The following is an 18,657-nucleotide window of genomic DNA, read 5'->3' as shown; positions in this document are numbered from 1 at the left end:
ATTATGTTATCTCAAGGTAAGAAGTAACTGAGTTGGCCAAATTTGATTAATAGTTTGATTTAAAATTATTACTAGATATCTAGGTGAGCTGGGCAACTCCATGTAAGCCATACAGCAGGGGTGCCCAGTCTTATTAAAGGTCCAGTGTGGTTGCAGGTTTTCATTCCAACCCAGCAGGAGCCACGCCTGATTCCACTTGTTTAATCAATACGTCTTTGTCTCCAAATAACTATTAGGTGTGGATCCTGCTTGTCTGGAATGAAAACCTGCAGCCACACCAGCCCTTTTTGGATAAGACTGGAGACATGCTTGCTGTATACTAAGTTACCAGTTTATTAGGTATACCTTATATTTTGTAGTTACGCTTATTGGCCATTTGATCAGAGACACGTACCACATACTGTAGGTTTTCTAGACACTCTCTATCCCATCAGTGGAAAGGGAAAGCAGAGATATATCCTACTATTGGTGACAGTGTGACACTGAGATTGCAATAATAATAATAATATTGACAAAGTGACACTGAAAGTGCAGTGGCATTATAGTGTGTGTGGTGCTTCGTTTGTCTCACGTGTTCCGGTGTAGCTGGGGTTTTAAAAAGCTGTGTAGGACCTACTGTACATACAGTATGTTTATATGCTTACCTGAGTTGACAGTTTATTAGGTAGCAATCAGGTAACTAATAGATTCAACTCAATGTATTATATTATATTATATTATATTATATTATATTATATTATAATGCCCTATGCAACTAAGTGCATGCTATGTACACTCAGTTACCAGTTTATTAGGTACCCCCTTATAGCTACACTCATGTAGGTGTCCTTTATCCCATCTGTTGCTATGCAAAATTTGCTAGACATCCTCTATTTTGTCAATGAAAAGGGATTACATAGGACCACTGCCACTGACCAATTTTTTTTTTTTTCTTGTGGTGGTGATGGTTATTTTTGTTGTTGTTGTGGTGATGGTTGTTGTTGTTGTTGTTGTGGTGGTGGTGGTGGTGGTTGTTTTTGTTGTTGCTGTTGTTGTGGTGGTGGTTGCTGTTGTTGTGGTGGTGGTTGCTGTTGTTGTGGTGGTGGTGGTTGCTGTTGTTGTGGTGGTGGTGGTGGTGGTTGCTGTTGTTGTGGTGGTGGTTGGTGGTGGTGGTGGTTGTCTTTGTTGTTGTTATAGTGGTGTTTGTTGTTGTGGTTGTTGTTATTGTTGTGGTGGTTGTCTTTGTTGTTGTTGTTATAGTGGTGTTTGTTGTTGTGGTTGTTATTGTTGTGGTGGTTGTTATTGTTGTTGTGGTGGTGGTTGTGGTTGTTATTGTTGTTGTGGTTGTTGTTTTTGTTGTTGTTACTGTTGTTGTGGTGGTGGTTGTTGTTGTTGTTTGTGGTGGTGGTTGTTATAGTTGTTGTGGTGGTGGTTGTTGTTGTTGTTTGTGGTGGTGGTGGTTGTTGCTGTTAAGAATAATGAGAATAATAACAGTGGTATAGTTAGAGTATCAGTTGCACGGTCGTTGTGGAAACGTCGCGGCGTCACCGCCTCATCCTCCAGGTCCCCCTCCCTCGATTTTGCACACGCTGTAGAGACATTTCGTTTCCAGCTACCAGACCGACATGCAGAACTTGTGTGCCTCCTCAGAGCCTTTCGGATGATCCACACTCGATCGGGCGAGGATTTTTTTTCCGCTATGAGGAGACCATCGTTTGTTAGAACGTCACACGAGCTCAGGAGCGCTGGCTTCCTGCACCGCGCCTCGCCCGCTGCGCCGCTGCGTTTTTCCTTTTAGCTCTCCGAGTTCCGCGCGCTGCAACACCGCACCACAATGATTAGCAAAGTGAAAAACGCCATGTCCTCGCTGGTGGGCGGCATCGTCCCGCACGGCCACCACCACCACCACCATCATCATCCTCAGCAGCAGCAGCAGCAGAGCGGAGCGGACTCTCTGCCCCCGCGCTTCCCGTACGCGCGGCCCGACTTTTTGGAGCTGAGCGCTGAGTTGGTGCAGTACGCGGCCGAGCACGCATCCCGGCCCGTCATTATACTCCGGAGAGACGCCAAGATGCCCTGGCGCACTGGATATGCAGAGTGAGTCGCAGCTCATTTATGGTTCTTGCGCATGCACCTTCTGTTATGGGTCACTCACTGAGTGCGAGCTGATGAATGTGCTTTAGACGCAAGGGTTCGGCTCAGTGATGCAGCCAGACACTTCGATCCAAGGGCAAAGCTCAGCTCAGTGCGGTGTAACGCCCCTGCGCAGCAGTAAGCGTGCTGGGGACTGTTCACTTAACTTCTACGATGCTCATTGAAATCGATCGGGACGTATATAAAAACCGTAGGTGTTCATTCAGCGCAGTTTTTTGGGTAGCGAGCGTCATACTGTAAGCCCCGTGCGCCATCTCTCAGTGTGTAATGATGACGTAGGCTGCGATCGACAGCAGGCTTGGCTGCATGATCTGAGGCGTTCAGCTGCTTCAAACTCAACTGCGGCATATGCAGGCTTTTTACACGTCCTGACAGTAAATGAACGCCGTGATCTATCTGCCAGTAAGCGCTCTCACACCACATCCTCTGCGCTTCAACTCAAAACCTGAAAACCCAAGTGTGAGGCAGAGTCGAGTCACGTGACCAGGGTGCAGACTGAAAAGCTGTTTATTCAGATTCCAACTGCAAAAGCAAAGCAAGCTATTTTTTTTTCCCTTTTGTTGATGGTGAATGAATGAATCTGACACCTGTTACAAGATCATTCTATTTAATTTAGGATTAACAGATATTTTGCATGCTATTACAACAGTAGTCCTGCTGACAGGGCGTAAATATTGGAGATTACACATAGACATGTATTGTGTGAGAAGATAGATTAGGATTAACAAGCCTTCATTATGAGATTAAGATAAACCAATGGTGTTATTGGGTCGCTGCGTTTTCATCATTAGTGCAGTTTGTTGTAGGTTTCTTCAAAATGGTAACAACCATTTTCTACAGTATGCTGTGATGAGACAATGCCACCATATTAGAACTGTACCTTTTTCATTAGTAATTACTTTTACTTATACAATCTTCTTAATGTTCACTTAGGATACACAAGATGTACGTGTATGAGGAAAATAATAATTTTCCTCTGAGACTAGCAATGGTTTTCAGCCCATCCTTTGATTACCTCTGCCACTTAATATTTTAAAGATCAGACTGAAAACCTGCCATATATTCATCTACATTTTACTCATTTTACACAATATTAGTTTGTGAAACCTTAGCCATGATTTTGAAGCTTGCAGAAGTATATGATGTATCATAAAGTTTGACACTATTAGATTATCACAGATGTGATCTTTATGTAGTCTTAAATCAGTATAGGCCACAAATGCAACAGTGTTTATCTACCCCTGATTTCCCACTTAACTCCAGCTTATATCATCCACTTTTAAGCAGTATCAACAAACAGAAACGAATCAGCAAACAGACATGAATTGCTTATTCATTCAAATCTAGCCCGTCTCTTCACAGTTCCCCTCAAACACCTGCACATGCTCTGCTTGGGCTAGAACTCCTAATAGTCATTTGAATGCGTGTTGATTTTGGAGAAAATACACTGCCTGGTCTTTTCCGATCTTCAGCTGTCCAGTTTGGGTGAGCCTACGCCCACTGTAGCCTACGCCCACTGTAGACTTAGAGTCCTGTTCTTGGCTGACAGGAATGGAATTGTTTTAGCTCATCTGCCTCAGGGTTTGATGTGTTGTGCATTCTGAGATGCTTTTCTGCTCATTTGAGTTATCTTAGCCTTCCTGTCAGTTTAAACCAGTCTGGCCATTCTCCTCTGACATCTGCCATCAACTCACTGAAAGTTTTTGTTTTTCAGACCATTCTGTATAAACACTATAGACTGTTGTGGGTCAAAAAACTGACACTACCTCACCTCTCTCACAAGTTTGCCACTGAGAACAAGACTATGGATCACTACATCACCATGGCCCTCAAATATGGGGACATATGGCCATATACCTCACCTGCATCTCTTTGATTGTTTTTTCTGTGCAGAACAATTTATAATTGTATTTCGTGCAAAATCTTTAGCCATGCATTGATTACAGGTGCCCTGTCAGCACTCAAACAACTGAAATCTGCCAGTATCTTCACTATATCTCAGGGGATGGATACAATTTAATCCACATTCTAGGTTGGGGGCCAGTGGAAGACAGCATGTAGCTTGTAATGGTTTTGGGGATTGGTAAAGCCATCAGTGAATGGCCAAGCCCCAAAACCATCACTGACCCTTGAAAATAAAATGGCCTCCAAATTCCTAGGGTACAAAACTTTCCTGGAATTCTCAAGGTGACCAAGTGTTCCAGCAAGTCAAGGAAGCTTTTACCACTGCTCCAATCCTGATCCTGATCTTTCATTCCTATCCAGTGTTGAGGTTTATGCTACTACCCAGTATTTTTCCTTTCCTGTAAACCTCACTAGTTGAACATGGTACTGGAAAGAGGAAGCAGTAAAACTGGCCCTGGAAGAATGGCATCACTGGCTTGAGGTAGCAGAGCTAGAGTAGAGTTTCATCTTATGACAGTTCACAGAACTACAACTGAATTGACTGTTCGTATCTCTTTGTAACTATGGAGGTAAATGGGAAATAGTATTAAATGTTTTAAGATTTTTCTAAAGGGAATTAAAAGGAAGTACCGTTTTTATTATGCCACATGTCAGGTGAGATAAACCTACATTGAGCTCTAAGAAAACATATATATGACACTATGTAGGAATCTATAAAAAAAAAAAAAAAAAAAAGCTATATCTGTATCTCAGAGATGACTCAAGATCAACAGTGGCACTGACCTGCATTCTTAATTATATCCTTGTTTCCCAAGCAAATTCTTAAGCAAATCTGGGTGTCCTCCCTCTGCTATTGCGAAATTTTAATTTATGCTTTCGGTGACCTGGCTTTCTTCCTAATACTTGAATTGATATCTATTTGTTAATTAAGTGTGTAATCACAGCATGTTGTGTACATGCAGTTCCTATGCCTGGGAACAGACATTACAGCTGAAAAAAAAACATTAATAAGTCATAGTACTTTAAAGTGACACTTCAGCAAATAAAGGCATCTCATTTGCAAATAATTTTGTCATTGATTTCATCTGTCCTGATTTCCTTTCCTTGAATCCTTTCATGACATCCAAGAAGTGTTTAGGGAAGCAAGGAAGGAAAGTGAGGAAGAGCAAGTAGAGAAATGAGAAGCACACCTAGTTTCTATAACTGATGATACCACCCACTGGAAACTGAAACTGGCTGATTCCACTGTCCATTCTAATTATGTGTGAAGCCCTAATGAATGACCGAGCTTGCTTGATTATAAAGCAAAAATCCTCACAGGACATCACACATACATTCACACCTAGCGAAGAAAATCCATGCAAGCATGGGGAGAACAATCAAATCTCCGCACAGACAGAGTAACCATGGCTCAGGATTGAACCTTGCTTCCCATATATAGTAGGATTGTAATGCAATGGCATTGTCCATATCGTTATAGCTCCAAATATCTGTGTCTGTTTTCAGATTTAAAGCCAAAGTGGGTGTGGCATAAAGCAGAAAGATTTTGTTTTTTGTTTTGAGAAATAGAGATGTGCGCGTGACTCTTTTTAAAATTCTGCTAGTACATCATTTTTACCTAAGAAGTGACGTTTTCTGATGAATTTAGTTGCTTATATTCCCCGAAATATAGGCGTAAACAAACTAGTTCCCTAATTTAAACCACTGTGACCCTGACCAGGCAGTTACTAAGAATGTATGAATACTGTAAATGCATCGCTGTAAATTGCTGTTTACATTCACATTAATGAATGTGATCTTTCTTTGTGGTGTATGCATCATATCTGAATGTTTTGCTACAACACTGTGTGGTCAAAGCACTGTGTCATGTTCTCTCAAGTTGCAATGTAGCTATATTTCATCCAGTGTTCTGTTCCTAACGTATTCTGACCCAAAGCATAACTACCTCCCACCCGACAGAACACATTACACGTTTCATATGAGAAGCTAAACAGCATTTGAAAGGCTTTCTAATAGTGGCTCAAATGATGTGACTCTGTAGCTATCAGTCACATTGTGTTAATGGAGCACTTACTGTTTGTCCTGTAGAGAGTTAAATCATTGATCTGCAACATGATACATTAATTAGTAGGCTATTGTCTAGCTCAGAAGGCCTCTATACCACATTATCTCCAGTTCTCCCTATCTCCATTTACTGCCAGCCTAACAGGATCAGGGATGGTGCTTGATGTCATGGCTGAGCATCCTACACTAAAACTGCGAGCCATTTGCTCCAAGAGTTCTTGACAAGACTACTTTCTAGTTTCCTAAAACACTGTATTTAAGTATGCAATTGTGATGTTTGGTTTTTATACACTTTTCTTAAGAAAACACTGACTACTTACATTTGTCATCTAAGAAGGAAACACTTATTATTAGAGTTTTGTCACCTCTTGGAAGATACCTTTTATTGCAGACCACTTCTTTGTGGACTCACAATGTTTTATTTATATTACATTATTTTTAAGGCTTTATTCATATTTTTGGTGCAATTATCTGGACTGATCAACAGTAGAACAAATGTCCTGCCTTTACTGTGCAGATGAAAGCCAATAAATTGAGCCCTTGGACTAGGCTATTGTCTAAAGAAAAATAATGATGTTGAAACGGAAACCCTGGTTTCAGAAATAGTGTTGTTAGCTCTTGCGACCTCAGAAGAGGAACTTGTAGACAGAGGTTCTACTTCCTCATTTGAGAGCAGCTCACATAAGGCTAACTGGGGACCATGTTAATTGCTATATAAAAATTCCTGATACAGTCCTCACAAAGTGTACATTATGATCATAATGATTGACGTGATGGTTTAAGTCAGTCTCAAAGTTTGAAGCAGAAGCTACGGATATTGTCTCTGTGTCATGTGTCCTAATGTATCATGATATTTGATTTCAACTGACTGCTTGAACTTATTTCGAGTCAGCTTACTTCGAGTGTGTTCTCTAATCTTTAAGCAGTGGCTTTCATTTCCCTTCCAGTTAAAATAGAGTGGCCTACAATCAAAACATCGAAGTATGACATTAAAACATGGGTGATCTAGACACATGAATTTGTACAGTATGTCTGTGATAGTGGTATATCACAGAGGAATTTTGAAAGAGGAATATTGCAGGAGTCAAAATAAGTTTGTACATGTTAATGGCTAGAAGAAGTATCTGTATTATCTCTAACTCATTTTGAAGAATGTTTCTGTTTATGCAGTCCCATTTTCTGCACCATCATGTTGATTGATGACATAAGCAGAACGCAGTAATTTTCTTTAATCACAGCTCTATCGTTAGAGGATATGATAGTGATAGATACAATTTATCATATAATCTGACGTATCAGACATATTGCACAGTCCCTTATAGAATTTATTGGATTTCACTGGGATCATCTACAGTGTGACAAGACCAAGCTTATTTTTATATAACATTCATTTACTGATGTGTGTTAGATACACAGTTTTGTTTTCCTTTTATTTGTAATATAATAAGTGAATAAATATATTGTGATGATTTTGTTTTCAATTGATCAATGCAGTGTGGAAAAAAACATTTTATATTTAAAGGTTATTATAAATATACTGTATATAATGGGTGTGTGAGGTCTTTGAATGTGACTGTTTTATTATGAGCAGTGTTTTGGACCCAGATTGCACACAATGTAGTCTGGGAAAAGTTGTCAAGCTGCTGTGGCTGAATTCTGCCAAACAGCCAAAAAAGAGATGAAAAAATCAGGTTTTGGCTAAAATTATTCCACTACCACCCCCATCCGCTTCCAGTAATATACTTTGACACCAACTTCAAGAAACCATAACTACATTTCACCAAAATTACTTTTTTTTTTCTTTAAATATTGCCTAAGCAACCTTCCTGCAATGTTGAGCCAGCTGTGTTGACAAACACAGTTATAAATGCAGCTGACTTGCATACAGATGTCTACAACCTTGAATTTCCTCACACAGTGAATATCACTGTTTGATTAAGTTAGATCAAGGCCATAGTGAAATTAACATAATCCTAATCAATTCAGTTTGTAATCAGCTACTGGCTGTTAGAATGGAATCTTTAAATGCAGTTTTCTCCCTTTTCACTTTTGGGAGTGAACAGACTTTAAAATACTATAGCATTACTTGTGGTTGAAATACTTGAAAAAGAGAAGCACATGTCATTTCAGGAAAGTCTGTACTTTTCAGAACTATATATAGTATAAGGTGTCAAAATTTCACCATCTGAAGGGTTTTCCCAGGCATTGAGTGCAGAGATGCTATTTCCTGAAAAGTATGTAAGCAACTGAGAGCTTTTTGGTACTGGGAGAGTTTGGCGTTACATCTGTTTACTCATAAAAGGAAGTAAGATTTAAATAAAAATTTTTACACACTCACAGTACTAATAGATGAAGACCTGCAAAGAGTTCATGAATGCAGCAGTGAAGGATATTAGGAAGAGGCCAAATAAATTAGCGTATCAATAAGGATTCATTCAGGGAGCCGTAGCCACATGCAGGGAAATTACTATTTAATGTAGGTTTTTTTGAAGTCATTAATACAGCCTATTTCAAATTCTTTTTTCAGTATGGTGTGTAAGTGAGACCTCTTCTGATCAATATTTTTATTCACTATCAGATCCAGTTGCTGTTACACGTGGATCAGGTTTTTGAATGTAGACTGTCTCTGATAATGTGCTTTAGTTGACCAGTTCTCAGTGTGGTCATTTTTATTGCTTTTAACAATCTTTCAGCATGTAGTTTTCTGAATATTTCAGTACCCTAATGCATTTTTTCAACATATTCCATTCAACTTGACTTTATTTCCAATGTGTTTTATTATCTTACTCACTCAGAGTCAAACCCCGGGGTCTTTTAACACTAATTAAGTTTTAGCAAGGTTACTTGAGGATAGCTGAAAACACTTATGTGAAGAATTTGACTACACCGATTAACGTTCTCTCTCCCTTTATCTTAGGGTGATAAATGCAGGAAAGAGTATGCTGAATGAGGACCAGGCCTCGTGTGACGTGCTATACGTGAAGAAGCTCACTAGCAAACAGCAGCGTGCCTCCGTGCTACTAGAAGACAGTGGGGTGAGATTTACTAGCTCTCAGACCAACACAATTCGGCCACACAAAACAAGTTCATCTCAGTTTCAGGTTCAGGTTCCTCATTCTGATTCTCACATTTGGACTACAGTCGTATCTTGCAGTTCAACTTCCAAAATAGTTTGTTACGAGTGTGTTACCATGTGTGTAATATTCTCAGCAGTACAGTGCTCAGAGAACACAGCAGACAGGAGCTTTTTTATCTGCTTGTGGCCGCACACATGCTCACTCGAAGCAGGTAAAAATAAACATTGTTATGTATAATCTATACTAGACACACACACACACACACACACACACACATATACAGATTTAGTTGCCTTTAATTTTTTGACTCCTTGTATGACTGGTCAGTCACCCAGACAGGTTATTTATATATATATATATATAAAACCTGAACACTTAGACTACCTGAAAACACACATACCCAGTATTTTCCATTGCAGTGGTAGCCATTGATTTGTGCTTTTGGGTCTTACTTCATGTCTGCTCTTCCAAAATTAAGAAAGACTATACAAGGTTTGTAATTCTTTCATGTTACATCAGGAAGTCTTGAATTTTGTAATCAGTAGCATGTTTGCCACTATATAGGAAGGGGTAGCGCAGTCAAATGTATTCTTTTGCATTACAAATGCAAAAATCTTTAATTTAATTCTTAATACGTGGTACATTAAGCTAGATTTTGTTTGCATTAATAATGCTCACTTTGTGTGTGAATATATTCTTTTGTAGAACAAATGTATGAATTGGCTCTTTACTCTTCACCCTCTCTCTAAATATATACTGAAAAAAGGTACTGTAGCAGTGCATTTTTGCTTCCTAATATAAAACCATGTAACTGTACACTCAGAGGTACAACACTGCTTTTTAAGGTCCAATTATTAACCTTGTTTATGCTCTTCAACAATTATGTTGCTTATTATAACTACTAGTAAGAGGAACCCTTGAACCTTGTGACAAGCCCAGTGACAACCATTTTTATCATAAAATCACACCTTTTCTCTGACTGTGTACCACCACCACCCATCTTTCTCTCTCCGTCTACAGGACACCACAGGTATCCCGATGCACTTCTGGGGTGTATTTGATGGTCACGCCGGTACTGGAGCCGCGCTCATGGCCTCCAAACTCCTCCATCGTCTCATCCGAGACCGTTTGTGTGAAGTAGCCCATCTTTTGGAGAATCAGAGCAGCCCACCACCCATCTGCCTAGCTAAGAACGGTAGTCCTTATCAGGCTGAGCAAAAGAAGGGATCCTGCATGGATGCAGAAGACCAGGATGGGCCTGTAGATCCCATCGCTCGGTTCCACATGGAGAAAGTTGTCAATCTGGAAAGCCTGGTGATGGGAATCATAGAGAATGCCTTCAAACAGATGGTGAGACCATGGGGTTCCAGGCCTTAAAATATTTGACATTGAGTCAAATATTGATCACAAACATATACTTAGTACTGAACTAGTGAGCTTAATCAGTTTAACCCTTTAGGCCTACATTAAGGTCATGAAACTTTGTATATGTTGTACATATACTACATACATAACCAGCCAGACTAGTTAGTCTTGTCAGCCAAGCATTCCAGTTCATCATGGCACACCTCAAAGAGCCAATAATATATGCATGCACTTTTTAGCCTTCTTAATAAGACACTTCAATTCACTCTGGTGTAACCAGCCAAGCATTCCTGTTCGTCATGGCACACCTCAAAGAGCCATTAATACTGTATATGCATGCACTTTTTATCCTTCTTTATAAGACACTTCAATTTACTCTGGTGCAACTTACTAGAGACAAAAGATTTCAAAAACATCTCAAAAATCATGATCCATATACAGTGATAGAGCAAGCAGTCCACAAGGCAGGATAATAAACTACATGCTTTTTTTTAACCAATTTGATTTGTCTGTAAATTCATCATAGAAGACAGTGATCCAATTCAAGAAATAAGAGTTGTGTAGTTATCCAAATATCTTTAGTTTCATTTGGACAAAAACCTCTTTCTCTCACTCAAAGAGCTATGAAGTGGTGATGCTCACAAGACATCACTGAATTATATCAGAGTAGCTGGTCTAATAGGGTTAATCAAATATCTGCTAGACTATTTAGCCAATTTGTGTTCTCTGTGACAAGCTTTATTGACCTCAGTGAATGTATTACATGTTTGTTTTACAGCCCAGTCCATGTAATTGGACAGTGACATAAATTTTGATCTGGAAAGCAACATTTGTCTCTGCAGTTCAATGAATTAGCTCAGACACATGAGATGAAAGTACGGAATATTTACTTCGCTCCACTCTGGATGAACCATTTAGGCCCCTTATTATACAATAATCATATTTTAGGAGATTAAATGTAATTAGAGAGGTCTTACATAAAACCATCACAATTAATACATGCTTGTAAATCCATTGCAGAAGTATACTGGTGATGTTTACCAGGTATGTAGCACAGCCTTCATCAGGTTTTTTTGGCTCCAACACCAGTCACATTAACAATGATAAGTAACACAGTTTAACTGGGAGATCATGTGTGGCCATGACGCCATATTTAATTTATAAATTAATAGGTTTTAGTTCTTGAATAGTCCCTTTAGTCCTCCATGCCATACTTATTCCATCAAAGGTTAATCTAGGTAATGTCTGGTCATTGTACCAAATTATACAGGCATTTGATATGCATTTTCTTCCACTGTAACCAGACCTCCTTCTGCTCTTTTTTGGATAGTGTTTCTTTTCTTCATGACTGACTCAGTGGTCATCTGTGATCTCCAATGTCATTTGCTATTGCCAGATCTACATTGGTACTTGTTAGCAATATTGTAAACAATTCATTTTCACTTACTATTTCTGGCAGTATTTTTTTTTTTGCAGTGTCAGTGTGATTAGCAGCATCATGATGATCTGCTTTAGTGTCAGTGACAATTATTTGGCTGCCACACTGAGAGACAGCAGTAGAATTCAGATGGAAATACCACATCATTCCAGTCATTTTTCTTCCCTCTCTTGTACATTCATTAAGGATATAGCAGCACATAGCCAGTTTTTTATCCATCATAAAAAAGCCTGTAATACCTGTAATGATATGGGTGTGTCTGCCAGTAAAATCTCACACCCTGTGCCTTTTGTCATTATTTCTATAGAGTGATTGTTTTATTTGATTTCTTATTTTATTTTATTTGGTTATAATGTGTCCATGTCACACAGACCTGCAGTACAGAGCCAAAACCAAAAGTCTTGGTGCGATTACTTACAGACAGTACTGTGTATTTTTGGTTAAAATAATTATTATGCTGTATCTTCTACGCAGGATGACCTCATTGAAAAGGAGAAGGCATCTTACAGCATTTCTGGAGGATGTTGTGCCTTGACTGCTGTGCATTTGTTAGGGAAACTCTACGTAGCAAATGCAGGTGACAGCAGGTAAGAAGATTATAGAATGAACCGACAGTAAAATATTACAAATATGTACAGTTTTTTTAAAATAATTATCTAATTAAACTACAACACTTTTTGTAATTTCCTGGGATGCAGTTGAAAAAAGTACATCATCAAAGTGAACACAGTTCTGTTGCTATAATATTTGTTGATAGATCTATACACTTCTAAGCATTAAAGATCTACTATTTGTATTTTAGAGCCATAATTGTTCGCAATGATGAGATTATTCCCATGTCTAATGAGTTCACACCGGAGAGTGAGAGACAGCGGCTGCAGTACCTGGTGAGTTTCTCACCTGCAGTACCACAAGTGCACAGATCAGTTCATTGGCAATTTTGAATGAAGACAAAACAAATTCATTTTTCAAAAAATGGAGCCATCACAAATAGAACCATACTGACATGCATTTTTTACCAGACCTGAACTAAAGATGAGCTCATGATTTATTCTGACCTGATGTTTTGATAGTAAGTGAATGGTAATCTTTTGAAAAAAAAAAAAAAAAAAGGGAAAAAAGGTTCCGCCGTTCAGTGCTGAGTAATTATAACTTTTAGAAAGTAAAGAATCACTGCAGGCCTATGTCTGGAAAATGCTGAGCGAGAGTGTATGCTCACCAGGCTAAAGTTGTCTTGTAGATAGCTTCCTCTCTGCAAACGTTTGATTACTTATTCAAAATCCTTGTAGTAACAAACTGCTTTATGCTCTTTACGGTGTTTAAAGGGATTCCTTAAACCAGAACTGCTTGGAAACGAGTTCACACACATTGAGTTTCCCCGACGCATTCAGCACAATGAACTAGGCAAGAAGATGTTATTTAGAGACCACACCATGACTGGGTGGTAAGTATATCTGAGTGTGTGAGGTTGTACATCTTTAGCTGATTATCTATACAAAATCCAAGCATTTTTACTAAATCAGTATGTGAGATTATGGCTAAATTTTCCACATTTTGTTGTGATGATGTTTTAATTTCTTGATTACAGGGCATATAAGACAATTATTGAAGATGACCTCAAGTTCCCCCTAATTTATGGAGAGGGGAAAAAGGTAATCAGTCTAAAGGAGCTATATATTCAATCTGTAATAATCGTAATTAGTTTGATGTGCTTTATTTCTTAATGAGAACACAAACTAAAGGAAATTGTATAGAGTATAATTGTGGAGTTTTATTTCTGTACCGTCGCTCATTCCTAGCAGGAGATTTTACCTCAAGAGTGTCTTTTTTAATATAAGGGTTTTGTGTGTGTGTGTGTGTGTGTGTGTGTGTGTGTGTTGATAGGCCCGAGTCATGGCCACGATTGGAGTAACACGTGGTTTAGGTGATCATGATCTGAAAGTGTACAATTCGAACATTCATATCAAACCTTTCCTATCCTGCTGTCCAGAGGTACGTTTATAATCGCAGTTGTACAAATATCATTTAGTGTTTTTCGCTGACTTTATCCGCTTGTGCCATCTTTTGGTCTCTTCTTTTCTTTCATTTTATGAGTTGCCCATCCATCTCTTGAATCAGAATGATTTAAATCAAAGGTTTTATGATTTTTTTTGTATGTAATATAACATCTTACATGCTTAGTCAAGCAGAGAATGTGTTAGCTTTATATTAATTTCCTATTTTGCTCTCGTGTTGTATGTTCAGGTGAAAGTATACAATATTTCAGAGCACAAGCATGGCTGTGATGACGTCCTCATTATGGGCACTGACGGATTGTGGGATGTGACTTCTGATCAAGAAGTAGCAGATGCAGTGACAAAATTTCTGTCCTGCTGTGAGCCTAATGACCCAATGAGGTACTTTTAACCTTTCACCTATTTTTCATAAACTTCTACATAAATGTACAGGGTAAATATTTAACTATTTTTTCTTTAAGCTTGACTTTCAGTCAATATTCTGTCATTGTGAACAAAATGTAAGTGTCTAGATAAAACTGCCATATGAATTAATTAACCACACCAGCAAGCAGGTAACGTGAGAAATAAACCTTTACAAAATGTTCTACTCCTTTAGACAAGTAATACACTTTTCAAACTGAAATGATGTGCAATACCATGGCCTACTCTGTGATCACGACAGGCAGGGAGAGACAGGTGTTTACTGTGTCAGAGAGGGAAAAACAGGGCCATTATGGCAAAGGAGTGCTCTGGGAGTTTGAGTATAGTCTGGCATTGATATAGGATTGTTCTGTCTAGCACATATACTAAAATTGGAATGATACAGAGAAGATTAGCATGGTCCCTGCGCGCGCAAGGATGACACGCAAAATTGTAAGTGGTGTGTGTTTAGCTTATTGCTGGATTTGCGCAAATATGGAAGTACATTAACATTAAATATTAAACCTTAAATAATGTGCAACAAGTTAAACTTAATGCCAACATTCTTTCCAGTTCCAGTTCATCCCAGAGGTGTTCATTTGGGTTGAGGTCAGGACTCTGTGCAGGCCATGGAAACCCATTTCATTAAGCTACTGATGCAGAGATATTGTGCTGATGTTGCTTGCAGAGGCAATTTGGAACTCTGTAGTGAATGACGCAACAGAGGATATGCAATTTTTATGTGCTACACACTTCAGCACTCGGTGGCCCCACTCTGTGAGTTTGCGTGGTCTGCCACTTCGTGGCTAAGCTTTTGTTGTTCCTAGACACCTCTATTTCACAATAATAGCACTCACAGTTGAATAGGGCAGATCTAACAGGGCAGAAATTTCACAAACTGACTTGTGGCAAACGTGACATCCTATGATAGTGCCATGTTACTGAGCTCTTCAGTATGACCCATTCATGCCAGTGTTTGTCTTTGGAGATTGCATTGCTATATGCTTGATTTTATGCATCTGTTAGCAAGTCTGGCTGAAACACCTGAACTCAATCATTAAGAGGGGTGTGCATATATTTTTGGCCATACAATTCAAATCAATTCAATTCAGTTCAATTTGTATAGTGCTTTTAACAATCGACATTTTGACAAAGCAGCTTTACAGAAATATATAAATTGAGAATATAAATTTTAATTTTTTGAATTTATCCCTAATGAGCAAACCAGAGGTGAAGGTGGCAAGGAAAAACTCTCTGAGACGATATGAGGAAGAAACCTTGAGAGAAACTAGATTCAAAAGGGAACCCATCCTCATCTGGGTGACACCGGATAGTGCAATTATAAATAATTCCCTTCTATAACTGTGTATTACATGGTCAAAAAGTGCAATTGTGTAACCACAAAAGTTCATTATAGTTTACATGTGAAGTCTATTTTGTTGACGTTATCAACTGTTCAATTGCAAAACTGTTCATGGGAATTGCAGTCCAAAAGCTATCATAGCAACTGTAGTCCTAAGCCATTGTAGCAGAACATCTTCATGGTTTTTAAGTGGAACCTCCACAGTAATCTCAAGTAATCTTAGGCTGTCCGTGTGGGGCCATCCTCCACAGCACCAAGTGGTTTTCAAGTGATGAGAACTCCAACCAGAAGTAGGGAATCAGGGTGGATCAGGCAGGTCAGGAAGGGGTTAGGATCACTGGCATCTCAGGAGTAGCATGTATAGGTCAACAGAGAGAGAGAGAGAGAGAGGGAGAGGGAGGGAAGCCATACACTGTGGCCATATAGTGTACGTGAAACGTGAAAGAAGCTATTGAAAAAAACTATTTCAGGCATTTGGCCTTGCTGTGACCTTGTCCCTGTTTGGATCAGTTCCATCTGGTTACAGTGATAATTCCATATACATCCTACAAACATTCAACTACTCATTCTTGAGGTATTGTGCTAACGAGAATCTTAGAGAGATACATGGACGGACACAGATGGACTGATGACAAAATTTTTATATCATTGAATTTAAATCAACATTGTGTTCCTGAACATGAACGTGTAAGTAACATCTCTGTTAGGAAAGAAGCTTTTGACGAAAAACTATTTCTAACATTTGATCTTGAATCTAATTAGTTCATCTGCTGATTACAATAATAATTTCATATAAATACTACAAACATTCAACCACTTGTTCTTGAGATATCACACTAATAATAATCTTGGACAGACAGACAACATGAAAAACATAATGCCTCCAACATTCAGTACCAAAGGCAAAAAAAAAACCTTTTCTGAAAGACTAAAAGCACAGTTGAGTGTGTTGCATCAGTAGGTGTCAATGGTTTTTATTCCTCCAATGTTCATCATCTCCCATGAACAAATTTATATATCGAATATATATTCTTATTCTTATTTTTATATATTTTGTATATATACTTATACATTCCTACTTTTATATTCTTATTTTCTCTTTGTGAAAGGTATACTTTGGCTGCTCAGGATCTCCTAATGAGGTCTCGTGGTGTTCTGAAAGAGCGGGGTTGGAGGCTGCCCAATGACAGACTGGGATCAGGCGATGACATAACAGTGTTTGTCATCCCATTGGCTGGGGCCGAGTCAGAGACATGATAAGGCAGATCAGTTCCTCTCTGGTGAGCAAATCAGGACACGGCGCTAATTTGCGCCGGCTGAGGAAGGGGTGCAATACCAAAAAATCCATTCTCACTTGAGCTGAAGGGAAAGACGTACGCATTGCTCCTCTTCCTCCAACTTCCTCCGAGGAATCATCTCGACTCTTACCTCTTCTTATCAAGCCCGGGATGACATCATCATTAAGTGCCACTCTTCTCACTCAACATTTCTCACAGATTTACTGTGAAAGACTTCAGAATTCACAAAGCCGCTGTGATATACAGTATATACTCTGGAAGTCTATTTGGGTGTGAGCCACGATAAGAAGAGAGATTACTGCTAGGTGAATAAACAGGGTCTTTTATACAGGACCTGAAGAAGACCGAGGAATGGGACACTGGTGAAATGAGATGAAATCTTGATGATTAAGGATGTATAGATGAAAGCACTTTATCTTTAGGCATAAACTCATCATCCTGTAATTAAACAAATTCTCCCTCAGCTCATTTAAATGTCTCCAAAGAATGTGTCTATGTAAACACATGCATTTCAGAGACTTTGCAGCAGCTTTATTAAGAAACAAATGTTCACCAACAAAAGAAGGAAAGCACAATTTTCTCATTAGTCCTGATAATGACAGGGTCAAACACATCTCCTTTGGAAAGGAACAATAATATTGTGATTGAGGCAATTGTGTAGAATTGTATTGTGGCACTTATGGGCAGTGGTAGCTCGTTGGTTAAGATGCTGGACTACTGATTTGAAGATCATGAATTCAAATCCCAGCGCCATCAAGCTGCCACTGCTGGGCAAGGCCCTTAACCCTCAGCTGTTCATTTATATAAATGAGATAAAATGTAAGTTTCTCTGGTGTCTGCCAAATGCCATAAATGTAAATGAGACATACTACTGTAACCATGACAAAGCTTCTGGAAATTAGTGGCCATCATTTCAACTCTTGCACATTTGACTAAACCCGGGTTCCCTACCTCTCCACAAAGCCATGTTCACAATGAACCTAAAAACTTGCAAGGAGGTGGATTTTTGATTATAATCAAACCCAGATGCATTATTTGTGCACACTACTTTTCACTTAATCTGTAGTTTATGGGCTAGCTTTTTTCTGAGCCAAGTTTAGAAGCTTATTATATATTGAGAATCCCTATTAAAGCAGCTTTTAGTCCAAGATCAGCACTTATATGGAACCTAGAAACTTACCGTTCATGATGAATTTATTATTATAATATATTGTTACTATAACATTCACCTGACGTACCATATTTGTAAAAATGGGTTGAAAAGGGTTTTAGGTGGCAGCTAGATTACTACAAATGATGTTTTAATGCCAACACATCTCAACATTAGAACCAAGGTCCTGAACATCAACACCTGAACTTTATTTCAATATACCATGCTTAAATGATCTTGAAGTGAACAACCAATTGTGAATATAAATCTGAACATTTGAACTGATGGCTGACTGCTAACAAACTTTATTTTTTGCTATAACATGTTTAGTTGCATTACCAATCCTGCTGACTGTTTTATCATTTGTCAAGCTGTAACACCTAAGCAACTGTGATTCCTTCACAATAAATCTCCCATCTTTGAATAAATTATTTTCTGTCTCTTTGC

At 38.7% G+C, this 18,657-nt stretch overlaps 1 protein-coding gene and 1 non-coding gene across 3 annotated transcripts; both read left to right on the top strand.

The window, feature by feature from the left end:
• The first annotated feature begins 1,534 nt into the window (after positions 1-1,534).
• ppm1j (protein phosphatase, Mg2+/Mn2+ dependent, 1J) lies at positions 1,535-18,641 on the top strand. Of its 2 annotated transcripts, XR_008301366.1 has the most exons (11): positions 1,535-2,076; positions 9,020-9,137; positions 10,200-10,529; positions 12,457-12,569; positions 12,785-12,869; positions 13,308-13,426; positions 13,571-13,634; positions 13,867-13,974; positions 14,227-14,378; positions 16,872-17,730; positions 17,819-18,641. XR_008301366.1 is itself a non-coding variant. In XM_026926279.3 (10 exons), the coding sequence occupies exons 1-10, from the start codon at positions 1,814-1,816 to the stop codon at positions 17,017-17,019; spliced, it is 1,500 nt and encodes a 499-aa protein (XP_026782080.1). In that variant the 5' UTR covers positions 1,535-1,813; the 3' UTR covers positions 17,020-18,641. The 2 variants fall into 2 exon arrangements, 1 of the variants encoding a protein (XP_026782080.1); XM_026926279.3 differs by having other exon boundaries at positions 16,872-18,641.
• LOC113537313 (U6 spliceosomal RNA) lies at positions 14,767-14,869 on the top strand. Its single transcript, XR_003403751.3, has one exon. It is a non-coding gene; the product is annotated as a U6 spliceosomal RNA (small nuclear RNA).
• Positions 18,642-18,657: the final 16 nt, after the last annotated feature.

The sequence above is a fragment of the Pangasianodon hypophthalmus genome, chromosome 2 (genome assembly GCF_027358585.1).
Source record: "Pangasianodon hypophthalmus isolate fPanHyp1 chromosome 2, fPanHyp1.pri, whole genome shotgun sequence".
In the NCBI taxonomy this organism is placed as follows: Eukaryota; Metazoa; Chordata; class Actinopteri; order Siluriformes; family Pangasiidae; genus Pangasianodon; species Pangasianodon hypophthalmus.
The sequence above is the reverse complement of the archived record's forward strand: the minus strand, read 5'-3'. Positions and strand labels throughout refer to the sequence as shown.